This window comes from Rattus norvegicus, chromosome 1 (genome assembly GCF_036323735.1).
Source record: "Rattus norvegicus strain BN/NHsdMcwi chromosome 1, GRCr8, whole genome shotgun sequence".
NCBI classification, from domain to species: Eukaryota; Metazoa; Chordata; class Mammalia; order Rodentia; family Muridae; genus Rattus; species Rattus norvegicus.
In genome coordinates this window covers 18,385,919-18,406,831 of record NC_086019.1, presented here as the reverse complement: position 1 = coordinate 18,406,831, position 20,913 = coordinate 18,385,919, and the positions used below count along the sequence as shown (strand labels likewise).

General features: G+C 37.2%; 1 protein-coding gene across 1 annotated transcript in view; it reads left to right on the top strand.

Moving 5' to 3' along the window:
* Themis (thymocyte selection associated) overlaps positions 1-20,913 on the top strand; it is a 232,716-nt gene that overhangs the window by 77,020 nt on the left and 134,783 nt on the right. The window contains exon 3 of the mRNA XM_017589835.3: positions 2,708-3,166. Coding sequence (XP_017445324.3) covers positions 2,708-3,166 — 459 coding nt within the window. The remainder of the gene's footprint in view (positions 1-2,707; positions 3,167-20,913) is intronic.

The following is a 20,913-nucleotide window of genomic DNA, read 5'->3' as shown; positions in this document are numbered from 1 at the left end:
CCTTGATCCACTTGAACTTGAGCTTTATACAAGGTGATAAGAATGGATCAATTTGTGTTCCCCTAAAAACCACATGATCATCTCATTAGATGCTGACATTTGACAAAATTCAACATCCCTTCATGATAAAAGTTTTGAAAAGATGAGGAATTCAAGGCCCATACCACACAGTAAAAATATACAATGAACCAGTAGCCAACTTCAAACTAAAAGGAGAGAAACTTGGAGCAATCCGACTAAAATCAGTAACTACACTAGGCTGCCCACTCTCTCCCTACCTATTCAATATAGCCCTTGAAGACCTACCCAGAGCAATTAGACAACAAAAGGAGGTCAAAGGGATACAAATTGGAAGGAAGAAGTCAAAATATCACTATTTGCTCATTTTTCTTGTAATCTTCATGTATAGCAAGTGGTAGATTAACAGAGATCAATGTATAGAGGTTTTTAGTACAGTAGTTTAGGTTTTCATTTCAGTGGCAGAGTACTTGCTTATTAATACAAGGCACTGATACCTTTTCAAAATTTTCTTTCTAAATATCATGTGAATTCCTTTTTACTTTGTTGATCAAACATAGACTTACACTTAAAGAAAACTTCTCAAAAGAATTAAAAAATTAATTATCAATACACATAAAAAATGACCATAAGCTGAGTAAACTGTTATATAGATACATTTAATTAGGATATATTTATTGAGTAAACCATTGAATTATTTATCTAGTCTATATTATGTAAGCTTTGTAAATATGCTATCTTCTTAGGACATGCTAGTATATAATATACTCATTAAGCCATTTTTATATGAGAAAACAAATAATTTTTGTTTTTATTTTCTGCAGAGTATATTAAAATATATTTTAAAAATACATTTATGAATCTGATACAAAGAACACATGCCTACAAATGGGAAAATAATTGAAAGAAAGAGGTTGCATTGTTTAATCAAGGAACTAAAATCTATGACTTAAATACTAAATATTCAAGGATATTGAGAAAATTCAGAATGTGAAATTGATAAGATTTAATTATTATTATTAATTGTGAATGTGAAATTGGTAAGTTATGAAGTAAAAATACTGAAATTTCAGTAGAAAAAATTAGAGAAGCTGATCTACTACAGAATTTCAGCATTCAAATCTCAGGGAACATCATTGGAGATGGAGTTGGAAGATTGTAACAGCCAAATAATCAAGACAACTATAAAACTGTGTCTCCTAGAAGTGACAGAACAGCCTAACCAATATTTTTTCAATATGTACCTAAACAAGAACTGGAGAAGCACAATATCAATAGACATTGCTATCATAGTAGGGGGAAATATCAAGAGGTCCCACCCCTAGACAGAGATCTATAGGCAACCAAGAGATATAGAGAGCAAGAGAAATAGTCCTTCTCAGGAGTGAGCCCTTTAATTTGTTATCCAATGTCAACTGGTCAGTGCTGAAATCATTCTAAAGAGATTGAGAAGATCGTATTTATAATTACACATGCACACGTGCATGCACACACAAACACGCACACACACACACACACACACACGCACACACACACACACACACGCACCCCTACCACATCTGCTTATACCTGCACAAAAATCAGTCAATCAATAATTTAAGCTGCTACAGTTCCATAAAGCTTTGTAAGGAGCACTGATCTTCTACTACTAATACTAGGATACATACATTATGTTAGGATTTAATAATGTGTGTTTCCCTCCAATGGTTCTATAAGAAAAGGAAAATGGGAAATTAGACATGTCAAATTCCCCTTTGGAGAGTCATAGGGCTTCAAGTGAAGCCAAGAACTCTGACATTAATTAGAACAATGCAATTATTGTTCATTATGGTAAAGTATCCACAACATGAAATATATTTTAAAGCATAAAGTTCAGCTACATTTAATACATTCATCCTCTAGTTGCAGCTGTACAGCTTTTCAATCAAAATCTGACCAAATCCATTTACTTCTGGGAAATGTATTCCATTCTTTAATTCAGCGTGTCTCCAGGAGACTACCTTCATGGAAAAATTAATCAAGTCTTCTCTTTTTAAAAATTAGAAAAATGTCGAGAGTATAAATTCCTTTCTCAAAAAATCACATTGGTAGTCAGGACAGCACACACTGTCACCAGATTTCCTATTTCTAAGGACAGCATATTTGGTTTTTCAAGAAGTTTCCTCTTGTTTCCATTTCTGTTCCTGTTCAGATGATTTAATAATTTACAAGTATATTCTGACATTGTTCCTGGAAGAGTTTAAGATTCAAATAAGCATCTCAGGATAAGGATATAGCACAGGCAGTAAAATGGTTGCATAGCAACCATGAGGCCCTGAGTTCTACCCCAAGGATTAGGTAAGACAGTTGGGCATGATGGGGTGCACCCTTAATCCCAGTTTCTGGGAAGCAGATGGGAATTCTTGGTACTTACTGGATAGCAAGTCTCACCTAATTAGTGAGCTGTAGGCCAAAAAGAGAAATTGTTGTAAAGAGCAGGGTTCTTTAACATGACACAGAGACAGTCCTTTGACCTCCACGCACATGTACTTGCACACTCATGTTTGCACACTCATGTCTACACACGTGTGCATAAAATAAGTTCTTAATATTTAGAAGCTATACTATGCTTATGATATGGATCTATTATTTTGATTTTCTTATGAGAATTTTCACTGTAATAATGCTAATGCATACAATTCTCTCTTAGGTCTCTTTAAGGTCATGGCTGATAAAACTCCATACCTGACAATGGAAGAAATCACAAGAACCATTAATATTGGACCCAGTAGACTAGGTCATCCTTGCTTTTATCACCTGAAGGATATAAAACTAGAGAATTTCACTATTAAGCAGGGTGAGCCAATCCGCTTCAACTCGGTTGAAGAGATTAATGGAGAAACACTGGTGAATTGTGGTGTGGTAAGGAATCAACAGAGCCACTCATTTACTTTGCCATTGTCACAAGAAGGAGAATTTTATGAGTGTGAAGATGAGCATATCTATACCCTAAAAGAAATCATTGAATGGAAGATTCCCAAAAACAGAACTCGAACAGTAAAACTTACAGATTTCTCAAATAAGTGGGACTCAACTAATCCATTCCCAGAAGACTTTTATGGTACATTGACTCTCAAGCCTGTTTATGAAATCCAAGGTGTACTGAAATGTAAGTATCTACTGAGGATGGTATCCTATGTGAGTATGCATTGTGGGGTTTGGGCTAGAGAAGCTTTTAGAACCTGAAGAATGGAACTCTGTCCTTATTGCTCATTAGGTCTCTTAGACTTAGGTTCTCCATCTGTATATCTAACCACAGACAGTACTGCCTTTAAGAGAAAATCATGAAGTGAGTATGCAGATATATTATAAACCATTTAATGCTCTGTCGAAGCATAAGATGCAAAACTATCAGATACAGGTAGGCTAAAATGCTCATTCTTTTATTACTGGTCATTAAGAGTTAATATTTAGAACAAGGTCAGAAAGTTTTCTTTACAGAATCTCGTATTCTTATTCATGACAACTTTTGTTTCAAAATTTTACCCACTTGTGACTGGTCACAATTTCTTTTAAAATAGATTCTCTGACTTAATAAACATGAAATGTTAAAGTAATTTTCACATTGGTATATTTCAATGTGCAATCTATGCTGATATTGTCTCATATTTTAAAATATCTGCAGAGACCATTATTATTCAAAATATTTCAAACTTGCTAAATCTTAATGGGAAATCAGTAGAGTACATAATTCTGAACCTGGTTCCAGCCAAGCATGATAGCATGCCCAATACTCTAGCTTCTCTGGAGGTTGAGACAGGAGGATGGCAAGTTCAGGCCTGCCTCGGTGACACAGACAGTTCAAGGCCAGTCTGAGCAACTTAGCAAGACTTTGTCTCATAACAAAAATAGAAAGGAGCAGAAAATACAGCTAAAGAGTAGGACAGTTGCTTAACATGGGTGAAGTTCAAGGTTCAGTAACTTTCTAAATGAAACATTTGAATGAACTGTGTTTACCCTCTTGGGGTTGTTATGAAAATGAATTAAGACAGCACTAACTTACTTAAAAACCATCAAGCAGAACCATAATATATTGTCCAAAGCTACCTCCTTAAGTGTCTCAAAATTGATTTATCTCTGCCCTCATTGCCCTTATATACTGACAAAAAGGAAGTATCTAAATCTTTTGGTAGGTTTTGGGATTGTGTGTTGAATGCTACCATGCTAAAAAGTTTAATTAAGATTTGATCAATTTGTCCCGAACTAAAAGAATAGAAAGAGTTTTCATGGTTTGATTTTATAAAATGTTGACACCGCAGCATATTTTACAACTTACAGTAGTGTTTGGTTTGCTGCTCCAAAGCACACAATTGTAATAGATGATCGAGTTTTTCTTGCTGTTCATGAATAATAGTATTTTATTATCTTCAAATCATCTGATTTTTCTAAAATTATCATTTTCTATCTGTAATATACTTACAAATGAGAACAAACCCAGAACCTAAACATGTGGAGAGAGACATGAGAGATTTTAATGAATTTGGATTAAGAATTGTTGAGCGTTTGGTTGATGAATTAGACATAGTGAAACCATGCAAAATTAAAGGACACCATTAAAGACCGACCTCAAAGGCAACTTGTGGTAAAGTGAGTAAGCAAGTAAGTGGAAATTACTTGCTATATGAATAAGAGCAGACAAAGATAAACATGAAAATACACAGGGCATGTGTGTGTTCATTGGGGAGTGAAGGTAACCATTCACAGAAGGTCATAAAGACTATCTAAAGAGGTAAACTTGAAATTTGTCTTAATCGGAAAAGACAGTTAAGCTGTAAGATGTAGAATATGTGAGCATAGTAATTCTAGTGGAAAATTCAGCTGGATTTTAGAGTTCTCTTGAATGGACATAGCAATTGGAAAGGCAGGAAACATAGATGTATTTAGTATGTGCAAGATATTCCATCAGCAGGATCTAGAAGTATATTGGAAGCAAACTTGGTCAACTGGTCAACCTTATTCTCAGCCTTTGATTTCATCTACTGGTTGGGTGACCGTGTAGTCAGAAATATAAACAGCAGAAGAGCAGGGTTTATTAGAATTGTTCACATAGATTTAAATAGAGATTTTTGCTGTTTAGCCAACCTTTGGTTAAACATCCTTCATGAAATGTTTAAGCAAGGTTTCTACTATATATTAAAATGAAATTTTCATTTTCATTATTCTGGGTATTTTTTCTTTAGGAAATTTTAAATATTATTTCTTATCTGTATTAATATCTGAGATGAACTTGCACTTTGACAGACTGCAGAATATTTCATGAAAACAAAGGATGAAAAGCCATCATAAGTGACACATTTTAAAAACTTTTGGGTTGCAGATATTTTCCTCTAAGTATGACAAGGAAATGATGCTTTGACTATATTGTGGTTCTTTCCTGCATTATTTAGATCGAGGTCATGTGCTCCTTGAATTTATGAGACACTGCACTGATGCTTTTTCTGTGCCTGGGTATCAGGCAGAGTCTAAACCCCTTAGACTTGACTGTTTTTCCTTCCAAAGTGACAGGAAACAGAACTGGTCTAGGAGAGGTAGAATGCTTTAAAGTAACCTTAGTGGAAGATGGAAAATTATTTAAATAGCTATGGAATATTGATTTCCTGAAAGGAAAACATGACAAGTAATGCATAAGAGGGAATATGAACATTTTACTCTCATAGCTTGTTTTTAATATGTTATTAATGTGACAATTTGTATTCCAGAAAAAGGAAAAGCAGCAGAAATAAATTATAGCACTTTGCATGTGTGTCATGACCCCTTTGGATGTCAAACAACCCTTTTACAGGGGTCATCTAAAACCATCAGAAAATACAAATGTTTACATTACAAGTCATAACAGTATCAAAATTACCTTTAAGAAGTAGTAATGAAAATAATTTTATAGTTAGGGGTCACCACAGCATGAAGAACTGTATTAAAGGGTCACACCATTAGGAATGTCGAGAACCACCTTGTAAAAGGGAAACACATGTGTCTGGATTCTAGTCAAAACTATAAATAGGCTTATTATCTTCCTGGCTATCAGACACACTAAGACATTGGTCAAAGAGTTATATTTTCAGAAGAGGTAACTATGGAAAACCTATAACTACTGTTCTCACACAAGTAATTTCAAAACGTGGTTTTGCTTATTAAAAGAAAATATAAAATTCAGCTGTGCCATAGCTCTCAAACCCAAAACCTGCTGGCAGAGAGCTAGACTGCCAGGAATGCTCTCCCTCCAAAGCCCACAGTCCACAAGTAGAACCCCACTTTCTTTCCACTGACTGCCCAAGGATAGAGACACCTGGGAACCCATGGGGCACAGGAGCTGCAGGGCTGCCTAGGAGAGGACCCTTCTGGTCTCCATCTGCACCTAGAGCTAGGGTTATCCCATATTTCTCAGACACAATACGTGCCCTGAGAGAGCTGGTCTCAGAGGAGTCCCCTCACTCCTAAGATCATAGGCTAATAAGCTCACAGGAGGGACAAGCTCCAGTAAGACCAACTAACATCAGAGATAACCAGATGGTGAGAGGGAAAATCAAGAACCTAAGCAACAGAAACCAAGACTACATGGCATCACCAGAACCCACATCTTACCACAGCATGTACTAGATATCCCAATACACAGGAAAAGCAAGATGTGGATTTAAAATCACATCTCGTGATGATGATAGAGGACTTTAAAAAGGATATGAGTAAGTCCCCTAAAGAAATACAGCAGAACACAGGTAAACAAGTAGAAGCCCTTAAAGAGGAAACACAAAAATCCCTTAAAGAATTACAGGGAAACACAACCAAACAGGTGAAGGAATTGAACAAAACCGTCCAGGATTTAAAAGTGGAAATAAAAACAATAAAGGAAGCACAGAGGAAGACAACCCTGGAGATAGGAAACCAAGAGAAGAGATCAGGAGTCATAGATGCAAGCATCACTAACACAATGCAAGAGATTGAAGAGAGAATCTCAAGGGCAGAAGATACCATAGAAAGCAATGACAGAATAGTCAAGGAAACTGCAAAAAAGCAAAAATCTCCTAATCCAAAACAACCAGGAAATCCAGGACACAATGAAAAGATCAAAACTAAGAGTAATAGGTACAGAAGACAATTAAGATTCGCAACTTAAAGGATCAGTAAATATCTTCAACAAAATTATAAAAGAAAACTTCCCTAACCTAAAGAAAGAGATGCCCTTAAACATACAAGAAGCCTACAGAACCCCAAACAGATTGGACCAGAAAAGAAATTCCTCCTGTCACATAATATTCAAAACACCAAATATACAAAACAAAGAAAGAATATTAAAAACAATAAGGGAAAATGATCAAGTACTATATAAAGGCAGACCTATTAGAATTACACACGACTTCTCAACAGAGACAATGAAAGCTAGCAGATCCTGGACAGATGTCATACAGACTCTAAGAGAACTCAAACACTAGCCCAGGCTACTATATCCAGCAAAACTCTCTATTACCATAGCTGAACAAACCAAGATATTCCATGACAAAACCAAATTTACACAATATCTTTCCACAAATCCAGCCCTACAAAGGATAATAGATGGAAAACTCCAACACAAGGAGAAAAACTACACCCTAAAGAAAGCAAAAGAATAATCTTCCTGCAACAAAGCCAAAAGAAGATAGCCACACAAACATAATTCCCCCTCTAACAACAAAAATAACAGAAAACAATCACTATTCCTTAATATCTCTGAACAGCAATGGACTTAATTCGCCAGCAAAAAGACATAGACTAGGAGACTGGATACGTAGACTGGACCCAGCCTTTTGCTGCATACAGGAAGCACATGTCAGTGACAAAGACAATTTTCCAAGAAAATGGTCCTAAGAAACAAGCTGGAGTAGCCAGTCTAATATCAAATAAAATCAACTTTCAACCAAAAGTTATCAAAAAAGATAAGGAAAGATACTTCATGCTCATCAAAGGAAAAATCTACCAAGATGAACATCTATGCTCCAAATGCAAGGGCACTCACATTCATAAAAGAAACTTTCCTAAAGCTCAAAGCACACATTGCCCCACACGTAATAATAGTAGGAGATTTCAACACCCCACTATCATCATTGGACATATCATGAAAACAGAAACTAAACAGAGACACATTGAAACTAACATGTTATGAACTAAATGGATTGACAGACATCTATAGAACACTTCATCCTAAAGCAAAAGAATATACCTTCTCAGCACCTCATGGTACCTTCTTAAAAATTGACCTTATAATTGGTCACAAAACAGGCCTCAATAGATACAAGGAGATTGAAATAATTCCATGCATCATATCAGATCACTATGGACCAATGCCGGTCTTCAGTAACAGCAAAAACAACAGAAAACACGCACACACACACACACACACACACACACACACACACAAGCTGAACAATACTCAATGACAACTTGGTTAAGGAAGAAATAAAGAAAGAAACTAAAGACTTTTTTTTAGAACTTAATGAAAATTAAGGCTCAGCATACCCAAACTTAGGAGGTACAATTAATGCAGTACTAAGAGGAAAACTCATAGCTCTGAGTGCCTGAAAAAAGAAATTGGAGAGAGCATACACTAATATTTTGACAGCACACCTGAAATCTCTAGAACAAAAAAGAAGCACATTCATCCAAGAGGAGTAGAGGCAGGAAAAATAAAACTCAGAGCTGAAATCTACCAAATAGAAACAAAAATATAACTATACAAAGAATCAGTAAAACTAGGAGCTGGTTCTTTGAGAAAATCAACAGGTTAGGTAAACCCTTAACCAGACTAACCAGAGGGCACAGAGACAAAATCAGAAATTAAAAGGGAGGTATAACAACGGAAACTGGAGAAAATAAAAAAAAAATCAGTACTACAAAAGCCTGTACTCAACAAAACTGGAAGATCTGGAGGAAATGGGCAATTCTCTAGACACCAAACAGTTATCAAAGTTAAATCAGGATCAGATAAATCATCTAAATAGTCCCATAACCCCTATATAGGAACTTTTATTGCAACCCACTTTGGTGCCTTGCTTTTGCTTTGAGTAGCCATTTCCATAATCAATAAGGAATCTCTTCTTTATTTTCTTCCAGTTCTCACAAGACCCATCCTCCACAAGCTTTCTAAGTCAAGAATCTGCAGGTTTGAAAACTCTTTATCCCCTACACTCGCACACAAATTGGACAGTTTAGCCACCATAAAATTTTAGGTGGACAATGATTTCTTAACATTTCCACTCCCCCTCTTTGGTGATTGCCTCTGAGAGACTGTGGCATCCTGTGGTCTTAGCTGTAGCTGTGGCAGGTCTAAACTTTCATAGTGATGACAATTTTGCATTTGGCACCTTAAGTTTCTTTTCTGAAAAGACTTTTTGTGCTATCGTCTTCTCAGAAGTACTTTGGGCTCTGCCTGTCACTGAGTTTCAACTGCATATCAAAGTCACAACCCTAAACTAAAACTTCCCTTTTGCCTCCTTGACTTAGTTTATCTTCATGGAACGTTCACTCCTTCACATAGTCCCGCCACCATGAGGAATTTTAAATTTCAGCCTTCTTATTTTTACTTCCTAAGAAGTATATCATGCAGGTTTAAATGTTAGTTACTCCAATTTAGCTTTAATGATGCAGTATTTTAATTCAGAGAAATTGCTGTATTTTTTATAATTTTAATGCATGCATACCTTTCATTTGGTTTCCTGTTTTGTTTTGTCCTCCTTCATGTTTTGATCCTTCATTTTAGTTAAGTGGTTTCCTGGAGTTCCTGCTGACTATTTGCCATGTGTCCTTATTTACATGTGAGATGCTTTAATCAAAGGTTCAGTTCTGTAGACTCTCTGTGTTGATGAGTTCTAGGCTTCTCCATGTAGCTGTCCCATGCTGGGCAGTACCACTCCTCTTCTGTTATTTTTCCCCTAGAATTTACATAGTTTCACTAAGGTATTATCTTGCTGTTTTCTGTGGTTATGAAGTTATTGACTCCAAATGATGAGTAGCTGAACAACTGACCGTGAACCCTATGGTTTTAGATAATGTGATGTTTTGTATATTCTTGGCCTCGGATATGGCATTATTGGAGTAGGTGTGGCCTTGTTAGAGTAGGTGTAGTCTTCTTGGAGTAGGTGTGTCACTGTGGATGTGGGCTTTCAGATCCTCATCCTGGTTGTCTGGAAACCAGTATTCTCCTAGCAGCCTTCAAATGAAGGTGTAGAACTCTCAGCCTCTCCTGTACCATACCTATGTAGATGCTGGTAAATTCCTGACTTGATGATAATGTACTGAACCTCTGAATCTTTAAGCCAGCCACAATTCAATGTTGTCCTTGTAAGGGTTGTCTTGGTCATAGTATCTGTTCACAGCAGTAAAACACTAAGTAAGACAGATAATACTATTGTTTTTAGACTTACACTTCCTTCCAGTGATCAGTCTGAGGTCTTATTTCCTATGTAGGGAGGTTGTAGCAGAGTTTCCCATCGTCCCTAGAGACCTGAGTTTAATATTCAGACATTCGAATAAACTCCTTTTTTAAAAACTTGTCCCTTCATTTTCACATTTAAATGGCTTGTACGTCTCCAATTCCTAAGCGTTTTGGGAATTCTGTGCGATGGGAAATACTTACCTTTATCCATGTCTCTCTGCTCAGGCACTCACTCATTCCTAGTCAACCCAACCATTTCACTTTCTTACAGCTGATCTTGGCCCCTTCACATTTTACTTTGCTTATGTCAGATTTGCTGATTCTAACTCATTTTTCTTCTGTTTTGTGTTGTTTTTCTCTGTGTCTTACTATTTTATCCTTGTAACAAGTTTGAGGTGTAGAGGATTACAAAAATACATTTTATGCATAATCCTCTCTGTTCACTTAACTTAGTCCTTGCCCAGGATTTTGGCTAGAGCTACTGTAAATTCTAAAAGTACTACATGATATTATTGCAAATATTACTAAATATTTGTGCATACTTGAAGTAAAGTTGAAAAACTTACAAAATAATTACCAAGAAAATTCAAGCAAAAGTGGTAGAATGAGAAGGCAAATTTTAATTTAAGAACCTGGAGCAATGCAGAACTGTCAATGAGTAAGTAATCATCACCTTCATATTAAATACCAATATAAGATAAATGTAATTGGGGAGAAACCAGGGCTATAACTTATGGTTCATATAGAAACTCTACACTCCTCTCCATGATCTCAATAAGAATATCCAGGCAAACTTTTAGTGTATTCTACAAGTGAAAATTACCCTGTATCCAAGGAAACAGGTATTGTCAATACCAACCAAGATTATATATATAATCTTGAAAGATATTTTTTAGTAGGGACCACAAAACTTAGACTGAAATAAAAGTGTCTCTCTGGTGGGCCATATAGGAGGGCACAACTCTCTGAATAACAGTTGTTCTGCAGAAGGGACTTTGTCTGAAAGAACAAGGGGAGAGAGAGAGAGGAGAGAGGGAGAGGGACAGGGAAAGGGAGAGGGAAAGATGAATTAGTTCAGGAGCACAAATCTTGGTTTGTTAGAGAAACTGAATCAATTTTTTTATAACAATCCCCTTTGGATAACTTGATAACATACCCAGCTAGAATAATTTATATTTACTCAGAAGGAAAATTTGGAAAGTCTAAACTGCGATTGTCAAATACATATTGCCTCTGTCTCAGTCTAGTTTCAAACTAGAAAATTTGCAACAAATACCTCCAGGAGTGCCTCTCATGCTGAGTTACTGCAGTCTTATCTGTCTGTCATTTTGAAGTCAAAGACAACACTTCAGCAAGTGACATTTTCTAGCTCAGCTAACCCTCTCCCTAGGTTGTTTTTATTACAGGAGAAGATTCACTTTGCCAATTGCAGAATAACAGCTACTCATTAAAAGAATTCATACTGTACATGCACACACACATGCACACCTGTAAGTGCACATAAACATATACAATTAAACAACTAGAACTATATCTTACAAAAAAAGAACTATACTTTGCAAAATCTAATTGGGTATAATCGGAATGATTTTTAAATTTATTTGAAATGTGATTTTTTTCCTCCTTAAATATCTTAAGTAAAAGCACTTGACACTGTTTTCTGAGAAATGAAAGTGCAGTAGAGATCTGGGGACAATCTTTTGCCATAACAATATTCACCATAGAAATAGTTACATCTACCCCACTTTTTAAACTCAGGATATCAAGTTCTATTTGCTCAGCCTTAGTGAGCCTCCTGCTAAACAGGGAATGTTTTAATTCAGAGCAAGAGACACTGTGACATCTTTTCAAGTTATTTGAACATGGTATTATTTGTAGATAGAGATTTTGGGGGATATGTTGTCTTTAGCGTTGCCCCTTACATGAATTTTAGAAGGCATGCTGTTGTTACTTCTAACATTCCTGATGTTCTCTCTCTCTTCTTCTGAGTGTTCCCATGACTTGAGTGTTGTATATTTTGCAATGCAGTTCTTGGCTATTCTGTTTCATTCTTTCTAAGCCCTTTGTTTTATTGCTTACCTTCCAACGTCTCAATTCTTTTTCTTACCAGTGTCTAATCTATTGTGTAACCCATCACGTCATTCTTTGTTCTTGTTCCAGTTACTTTTCCCCTAGAATTTCTGTGTCTCTCTTACATTGCCCAGCCTTTTCTCTCCAGTCTCTGTTTGCATATTGATAAGTTATTAAATATTTGAAACGATGTTTCCAAAATCTCTTCCATATTTGAATTTGGTTCGTTTCTTGATTGCTATAGGTTTGCTGATAGATAATCAGGGTCTCATGTAGCCCATGCTGGCTTGAGGATAAGTATGAATTTCTGATTTTCCTGCTTCCATGTCCCAAGTATTGGGATTATAAGCATGCATTCAAAATGAATTTGGATTTTGACACCAGCCCTGTTTCACAGATTTGTCTTTTGCAACATATCGTTATTCACATGGGAAGCCAGAAAGGATGGTTCAAGTGAAAGAAACAAAATTAAACAGTTAACAGTATGAGATTTCTATGTTTCGATGGCTAGGGAAAAGGTGGTTTGTGTTTTTGTTTTTATTGTTACTGTGCATGCTATAGCTGTTAAGTGTCAAAGGCTAAAATTTCCTGCAGTGTCTTCATTCAGTCTTGCTTGCATTCTTTAGGGACTCCTTTGTAGGATCTTAGATGCCATTCTTTTATTCAGAATCCTCTTAACATCTAGGAGTCGTGAAAATTTTTGTGGGTGGCGTATTGCATTACACTGTAATTCGAGCTTAGTCACTCAGTGAGCCTGGGTATCTGGGATATGGTTTTCACAAGTGTTTTTCAGCCTCTTCCTCCTTCACAGGGGTGACAAACTGCCTATCCTGAGATTGAGGTGGGTATTTCCCATCCCCTGTGTGGAAATAAGTGCGTTCATTGGGTATTTCTTTTTTCCCCATGTAGAACCTAAAGTAACATTTGTTTGAGTTGGGTAATTCCTTTCTTCCCATTGGTTGGGCTTTGGTAAAACCCCACATGTTAGTTATGCTCTGATCAAATAACTGTCCCGAGACAAGTCCTTTAAAGAGATCAGAGGCTCTGGCAGCTGCTTTTTCTTTACCTTGCAGAATGCACAAAGGGGTTTTTCTTTAGACTTCATGTAGATAACCTGGTGTGGTTTCTGGAAAGAAGGCTCAGGAAAGAGTAGGAGGCCCTTCAAAGTACAGTCACACAGATTAGTCTCCTGTTCTCATTTAGATTCCAGAAACTAATCAATTCCCCTAACGGTTCTCACCCATGTGCGAACTACTCAGCATCACCTCCATTTTAGTTTCAGATGTACTCTGACCTCCACTCTAATGGAGCTAAAGCATATAACCATGCAATTTCCCTGTGTGTTTAGGCATATACAAAATGATTTTGTTCAATGTTTTTTTTCCACTGAAGAATAAAAACTTTGGCTTAACAGAGTTCACTTTGCCAATATTTCTAGACTCTTACATCCCTTATTTTATACAAATCTGACAAATGCTCATTCTATAGAGCAGGCCGTTGAATGAGAGAAATTTTAACTTGAAGAGATTTGTCTCAAATGAAGTGTGCATGTTTTGACAGTAAAACTATTTTTACCTAATTAAAACTTAAATGGAAGTATACTTTACTTAATAACTACTTTTAGTGTTCACTCAAAGGACACCAGGATGACAGCTGCTTTTCTCTCATTTGATTCTTTAACTACTATGATGGAGACATTATTCTAGACTGGAATATAGTGATGAGAAATTGATGGGCAGCACATCAAAAGACTTCTGATCTCAGAGAATAGGTTAGAATTTTAGGAGACCAAATATAGAAAATTTTCATAATGAATGTGTTAATATGTTTTAGTTTGAGGTAATAAATAATAGACAATGGCCACAATAAACATGCAGGTTCTGTGAAGTTACTGAAAACAAAGGAAGACATAGAAAGTACAGAAAGCAGCAAGGACACAGGGCAGCAAGGGTCATGGCTTTAAGCAGAACATTTAGAGTGGGTTATATTGAAGAGGCAATATTTGAGCATACTTCAGGAGCAAGAAGGGTAGACCATGAAAATATCTAGTTAGAGGACCAGCAGGAAAAAGAAATAGGGCATACAAAGAATAAAGGATTGACAACAGGAGAGAGAGAGAGAGAGAGAGAGAGAGAGAGAGAGAGAGAGAGAGAGAGAGAGAGAGAGAGAACAACGAGTTAAGAGCAAGACAAGTTATCAGACAAGATCAAAGAAGTACCAAGGACTAGGTAAGGATTTGGATGTATTTGATATTGTAGTTCTATGAACAGATGGGTAGTTATAATTATATAGTACTCAAAAAGAATCTCTGGCTACTCTTTTGATGTCTGATGTTGCAACAAACATGTTTTAAAAAAAAAACTAGACAAGCATTCTTTTAACCGTGATACAGATCCTCAAGCAGGAAAAAGAGGAAATCTGAAGATGTTTCTGGGGTTGGTTGAATGAACAAAGATAAAGGAGATGGAGAAAGCGTCAGTTACTTTTCTCTTTGTGGGGAATGGCAGACTTCACTTCAAGAATGTTAACCTTGAGATACCTGCTATGTGTGCTAACAGAGGTCTTAAAGAGGTGCATAGAAACCAGGGGCATCATTTTGCTAGAAATGTGACAGACAGATGCTACTTAAAGGCATGAACATGCAATGTGGAGGTTATAGATAGAAAACTATAGGTGAAGGGTATGTAGATAGAGAATGGCAGATCGAAAAGGCATGTGTGTGTGAGAGCAGTGGTTGGCATGGAAAGAAAGGTAACAGGGGAAAATAAACACAAAATAGAGAAAAATGGATCAAAGTAGAAGGAATCAAATCTACTTTGCCAAATGCTGTTGGTATGTTATGTTTAAAAAAAGGGACAGACTAGCATTACTTCAGAAGAGTTAGAAATCAAAGTACCATCTCACAGCAACTTTTGATCATATTCACAGATTAGGGTGTCTTGCAACCTCACCAGAGAAGCTTCTTTTTGCAGGAGATAGAGACTAACACAGAGACTACTAACTGGTCAAAGTGTCAAGAATGGTTGAGTGTAGAGTGTCAGCTCTAAGTGTGTCAACTGTGTCATACCCCTTTCTTCCGATGATGCTCAGGGATCCTGCTGAAGAGGGTGCAGAAAGAATGTGAGACCTGGAGGTAGTCAATAGCTACACAGGAAACAGTGTGTTCTGCACAGTGTTGGCATCAGTTATATGAACTCACAGAGATGTGACAGCACGTATAAGACCCATGCAAACTCAAGTCTACATCACAACACACAGAGGAAAGAGGGGCAGGGAGTCATACTCCTCGTTGGGGGGCTTTAGTAATTGACAGCTGCTGGGAAAGAGAAATGCAGTATCCTTCTCATAGCTCTAACATACTCTACTGGGTCGTCATATATCTAAGTATATAAAGGCAGCACTAACTGGACTTGATGGGTTTAAAATAAATAAGAAAAGTGTGAACATGACCAAAATATGAAAAATTTTGAATGAACAAAAGCATTAAAAGAAAATAAAGATACTGAAGGTAAGTCAGGCACTAAACATAGGAAATTTGAATACAGGGGTTAGACAGTTTAGCCTAATATTTTTTCAGAGACCATGAAATTCTACAAAACCAATAAAGCTCTTCTCTGCCCACTGCACACGCTATGGAGCAATGAAGGTAGAGACAAAGCTATATTATGGCTCTGCTATTCTAATAGGATCATTTAGAGATCCCCAACCCCAAATGACATCTAGTATACCAATTCAAATTTTCCCATATTTAAAGAATGATATGGAACTAGGAAGGTCATCTAGAGCTTGTTCTAGAATTCTAAAATCTGACCATTTTTATTCAATTAACAAGAATTTAGCTTTTAAAATTGCCTGGGATTTAAGAAGCCCCATGACATATATTCTTAATTTAAGGAATAAGCTTTATAAAATGAACTGTAAAATAAGAGAATTTAGGGAGTATTTTTTCCTTGAAGTTCCTGATTTGTTATTTATTTTTAATGAGCCTACAAATTTATAGATCTCCATTGTGGAAGCCACCATTTATTTTATTTTATATTTCTTCACAATTAAACAATTTTTCCGTGCTATGTCATTACAAACTCTATTATAAAGAATATATGTGATATGACACAAATTATATAGGGTATAATGTCAGATGCTGAACAAATGATTATTAATATTTAAAAGTAACATCTGCAATGTTGTAGAAGTAAAAATGTTCTAAGCAAAATTGTGTTTTTAATTTCTAAGAACATGGGAGAGGGTCAGGTGTGGTGTCACATGACTATAACTTCAGTACCTAGGAGGAAGTGGCACAAGGGTTGCCATATGGAGAGGCCAGTCTAGGATATATAGTAAACTCGAGGTCATTAGCCATGGCTACAGTTAGGCCCTGTTTCATAAAAAAAAAAATCACCAATAAGAAATTCCACAAAATACAACTCAACCCAACTGCTGCTCACCCCCAAACAACAACACTTCCCTACAGTGACTACAGATAGTGGGCAAATATGGGTTTATGAAATTCATTATAAAGCTTGTGTTAGAAAGAAATATAAAAATAAATTGTTATAAATCCTCTTAATTTAAGAAGAAATGTAATAATATTTTGAGCGTACTACTCGAAGAAGAAAAGTATGAACCCAATGTTTCAGTTACTCTAAAGTCACAAGACTTCCTTGCTTGTCCTCAGTGGCATAGTGGCGTGTACCCAGTATTTACCAAGTGTATCCTTCCACTGCGAGCCACAGTTATAGAACTCTGTTTCTTCTTGGGCAAAATATTGCACTGGTGGAAAAAAGCTAACTTTGACATTTAAAAACTGTATGTCTCTATGACATACCTAAAGTATCTTACATTTTGTGAGGGTTTATTGCCTGTTGTTTTATCTTCTAGTATAGGATTTGTGTGATGGTTATGCTAGATACATTATACATGAGCTTTCTTTTATGAATTACAAAGCTTATTTTTTCTTTCATTTTTTTCACTGGATATTTTGTATTTACATTTCAAATGTTATCCCTTTCCCAGTTTCCCATCCATAAGCCCTCTAGCCCATCCCTCCTGCCCCTTTTTGCATGAAGGTGTCCCCCCACCCAACCACCCATCCTTTCCCGCCTCTCTGCCCTGACATTCCCCTACACTACAGGGTCAAGCCTTGGCAAGACCAAGAGCTTCTTCTCCCATTGGTGCCCAACAAGGCCATCCTCTCCTACACATGTGGCTGGAGCCATGGGTCTGTTCCTGTGTACTCTTTGGTAGGTGGTTTAGTCCCTGGGAGCTCTAGTTGGTTGGTATTGTTGTTCTTATGTGGTTGCAAGCCCCTTTAGCTCTTTCAATCCTTTCTCTAACTCCTCCAATGGGGACCCTGTTCTCAGTTCAGTGGATTGGTGCTAGCATTCGCCTCTATATTTGCCATGCTGTGGCAGAGCCTCTCAGGGGTCAGCTATATCAGGCTTCTGTCAGCATGCACTTCTTAGCATCGGCAATATTGGCTGGGTTTGCTGGCTGTGTGTATATGGGCTTGATCCCCAGGTGGGGCAGGCTCTGAATGGCCATGCCTTCAGTCTCTGCTCCACACTTTGTCTCCATATCTCCTCCTATGAATATTTTTGTTCTTCCCTTTAAGAAGGACTGAGACATCTGCCTTTTGTTCATCCGTCTTCTTGAGCTTCATGTGTTCTGTGGATTGTATCTTAGATAATTTGAGCATTGGGGCTAATATATACTTATCAGTGAGTACATATTGTATATGTTTTTGTGATTGGGTTACCTCACTCAGGATGATACTTTCTACTTCCATCCATTTGCCTAAGAATTTCATGAAGTCACTGTTTTTGATAGCTGAGTAGTACTCCATTGTGTAGATGTATGAGATTTTCTGTATCTGTTACTCTGTTGAGGCACATCTGGATTCTTTCCAGCTTCTGGCTATTATAAATAAGGCTGCTAGGAACATAGTGGAACATGTGTCCTTGTTATATGTTGGAGCATCTTTTGGGTGTATGTTCAGGAGTGGTATAGGTGGGTCCTCAGTTAGTACTATGTCCAATTATCTGAGGAACCTCCAGACTGATTTCCAGAATGGTTGTACCAGACTGCAATCCCACCAACAGTGGAGGAGTGTTCCTCTTTCTCCACATCCTCACCAGCATCTGATGTCACCTGAGTTTTGATCTCAGCCATTCTGACTGGTATGAGGTGGAATCTCAGAGTTGTTTTGATTTGCATTTCCCTTATGACTAAAGATGTTGAACATTTCTTCACGTGCTTCTCTGCCATTTGATATTCCTCAGCTGAGAATTCTTTGTTTAGCTCTGAACCCCATTTTTAAATCGGGTTATTTGAGTCTAACTTCTTGAGTTCTTTGTATATATTGGATATTAGCTCTTTATCAGATGTAGGGTTGGTTAAAATCTTTTCCCAATCTGTTGGTTGCCATTTGTCCTAATAACAGTGACCTTTGCCTTACAGAAACTTTGCAATTTTATGAAGTCACGTTTGTCAATTCTTGATTTTACAGCATAAGTCATTGGTGTTCTGTTCAGGAAATTATTCCTAGTACCCATGTGTTTTAGGCTCTTACCCCCTTTTATTCTAGTAGTTTGAGTGTATCTGGTTTTACATGGAGGTCCTTGATCTACTTAGACTTGAGCTTTGTACAGGGCAATAAGAATGGATCGATTTTCCTTTTTCTACATGCTGACCTCCAAGTGAACCATTTTTTGAAAGTGCTATCTTTTCACCACTGGATCTTTTTAGCTCCTTTGTCAAAAATCAAGTGACCATAGGTGTGTGGGTTCATTTCTTGGGTCTTTAATTCTAGTCCATTGATCTACCTTCCTACCAATACCATACAGTTTTTATCACTGTTGCTCTGTAATACCGTTTGAGGTCAGGGATGTTGATTCCCCCAGAATTTCTTTTATTGTTGAGGATAGATGTGCTATTCTTGTTTTTTGTTATTCCAAATGAATTTACAAATTGCTCATTATTCCATTTGTATGTGGGCTCCCTGTCATTTTTGTTGTAATGAACAGCAGCCTTAGTCTGTGGTGATCTGATAGGACGCATGCAATTATTTCAATCTTCTGTTATGTGTTGAAGCCTATTTTGAGGTGCTGAAAAACAGGTATATCCTTTTGTTAGGATGAAGTGTTCGATAGATGTGTATCGAATCCATTTGGTTCATGACTTCTGTTAGTTTCATTGTGTCTCTGTTTAATTTCTGTTTCCATGATCTGTCCATTGTTGAGAGAGGTGTGTTGAAATCTCCTACTATTATCGTGTGAGGTACAATGTGTGCTTTGAGCTTTAGAAAGCTTTCTTTTATGTACGTAGGTGCCCTTGTATTTGGAGCACAGATATTCAGGATTGAGAGTTCATCTTGGTGGATTTTTCCATGATGAGTATGCCATGTTTTCCCTTATCTTTTTAAATAACTTTTGGTTGAAAGTCGATTTGATTTGATATTGGAATAGCTACTCCAGCTTGTTGCTTGGGACCATTTTCTTGGAAAATTGTTTTCCAGCCTTTTACTCTGATGTAGTGTCTGTCTTTGTCACTGACATGTGTTTCCTGTAGGCAGCAAAATACTGGGTCATTTTTCCACATCCAGCCTGTTAGTCATTGTGTTTTCATTGGGGAATTAAGAGATATTAAGAAATAGTGATTGTTGTTTCTTGTTATATTTGTTGTTAGAGGTGGGCTCTGATCATGCCAAGCAATCTTGGTTTTTGTTGCTTAGGTTCCTGTCCTTGCCTCTTACCATCTGGTTGTCTCTTCTGTAAGCTGGTCTTGCTCTCTCTGACAGTGGCTTGACCCTTTTTTTAAGCCAGTGTCTCAGCACTTCTGGAGACTGGCTTTTTTTCCAGTGGAATCTGGGTACAGAAAGCTATGGGACCAGGCTAGTCCTGGACTGCTACTGGGTTTGTGTGTCCTGAGAGCTCCAGGCGGGTCCCTTGGAGCAGAAGTGGTGGTCTTACCTCTGCTCTCAGGTGTGTCAGCGCTCCTGGTAACCAACTTTGAGCTCTGCGCACAGGCAGAAACTGGAAGGATCCTGCCCCTGACTGCTCCTAGGTTCCTGTGACTGCTCTAGGTGCACGTTCTGCTTTGGTCATGAATGTGAACAGAAGTGGTGTTTTTCTCTGAGCTCTCAGGATTGTCTGCACTCCTGAGAGTCCAACTCTCTCCCCCATGGGATTTGGGTGCCGAGAGCTGTGGGATCGGGTCAGCTCCAGGCACAGGCAGAAACCCATAAAGGTTTTACATATAATCCCTGTATCTCAGAAACATGACTTAAAATCAAGTGATAAGACTTTCATACTTGTCTATTTATATGTACATTCATATAGATATATGATACATATCATAAAATATACGCATAAATTCAAGAATGGGCAGCA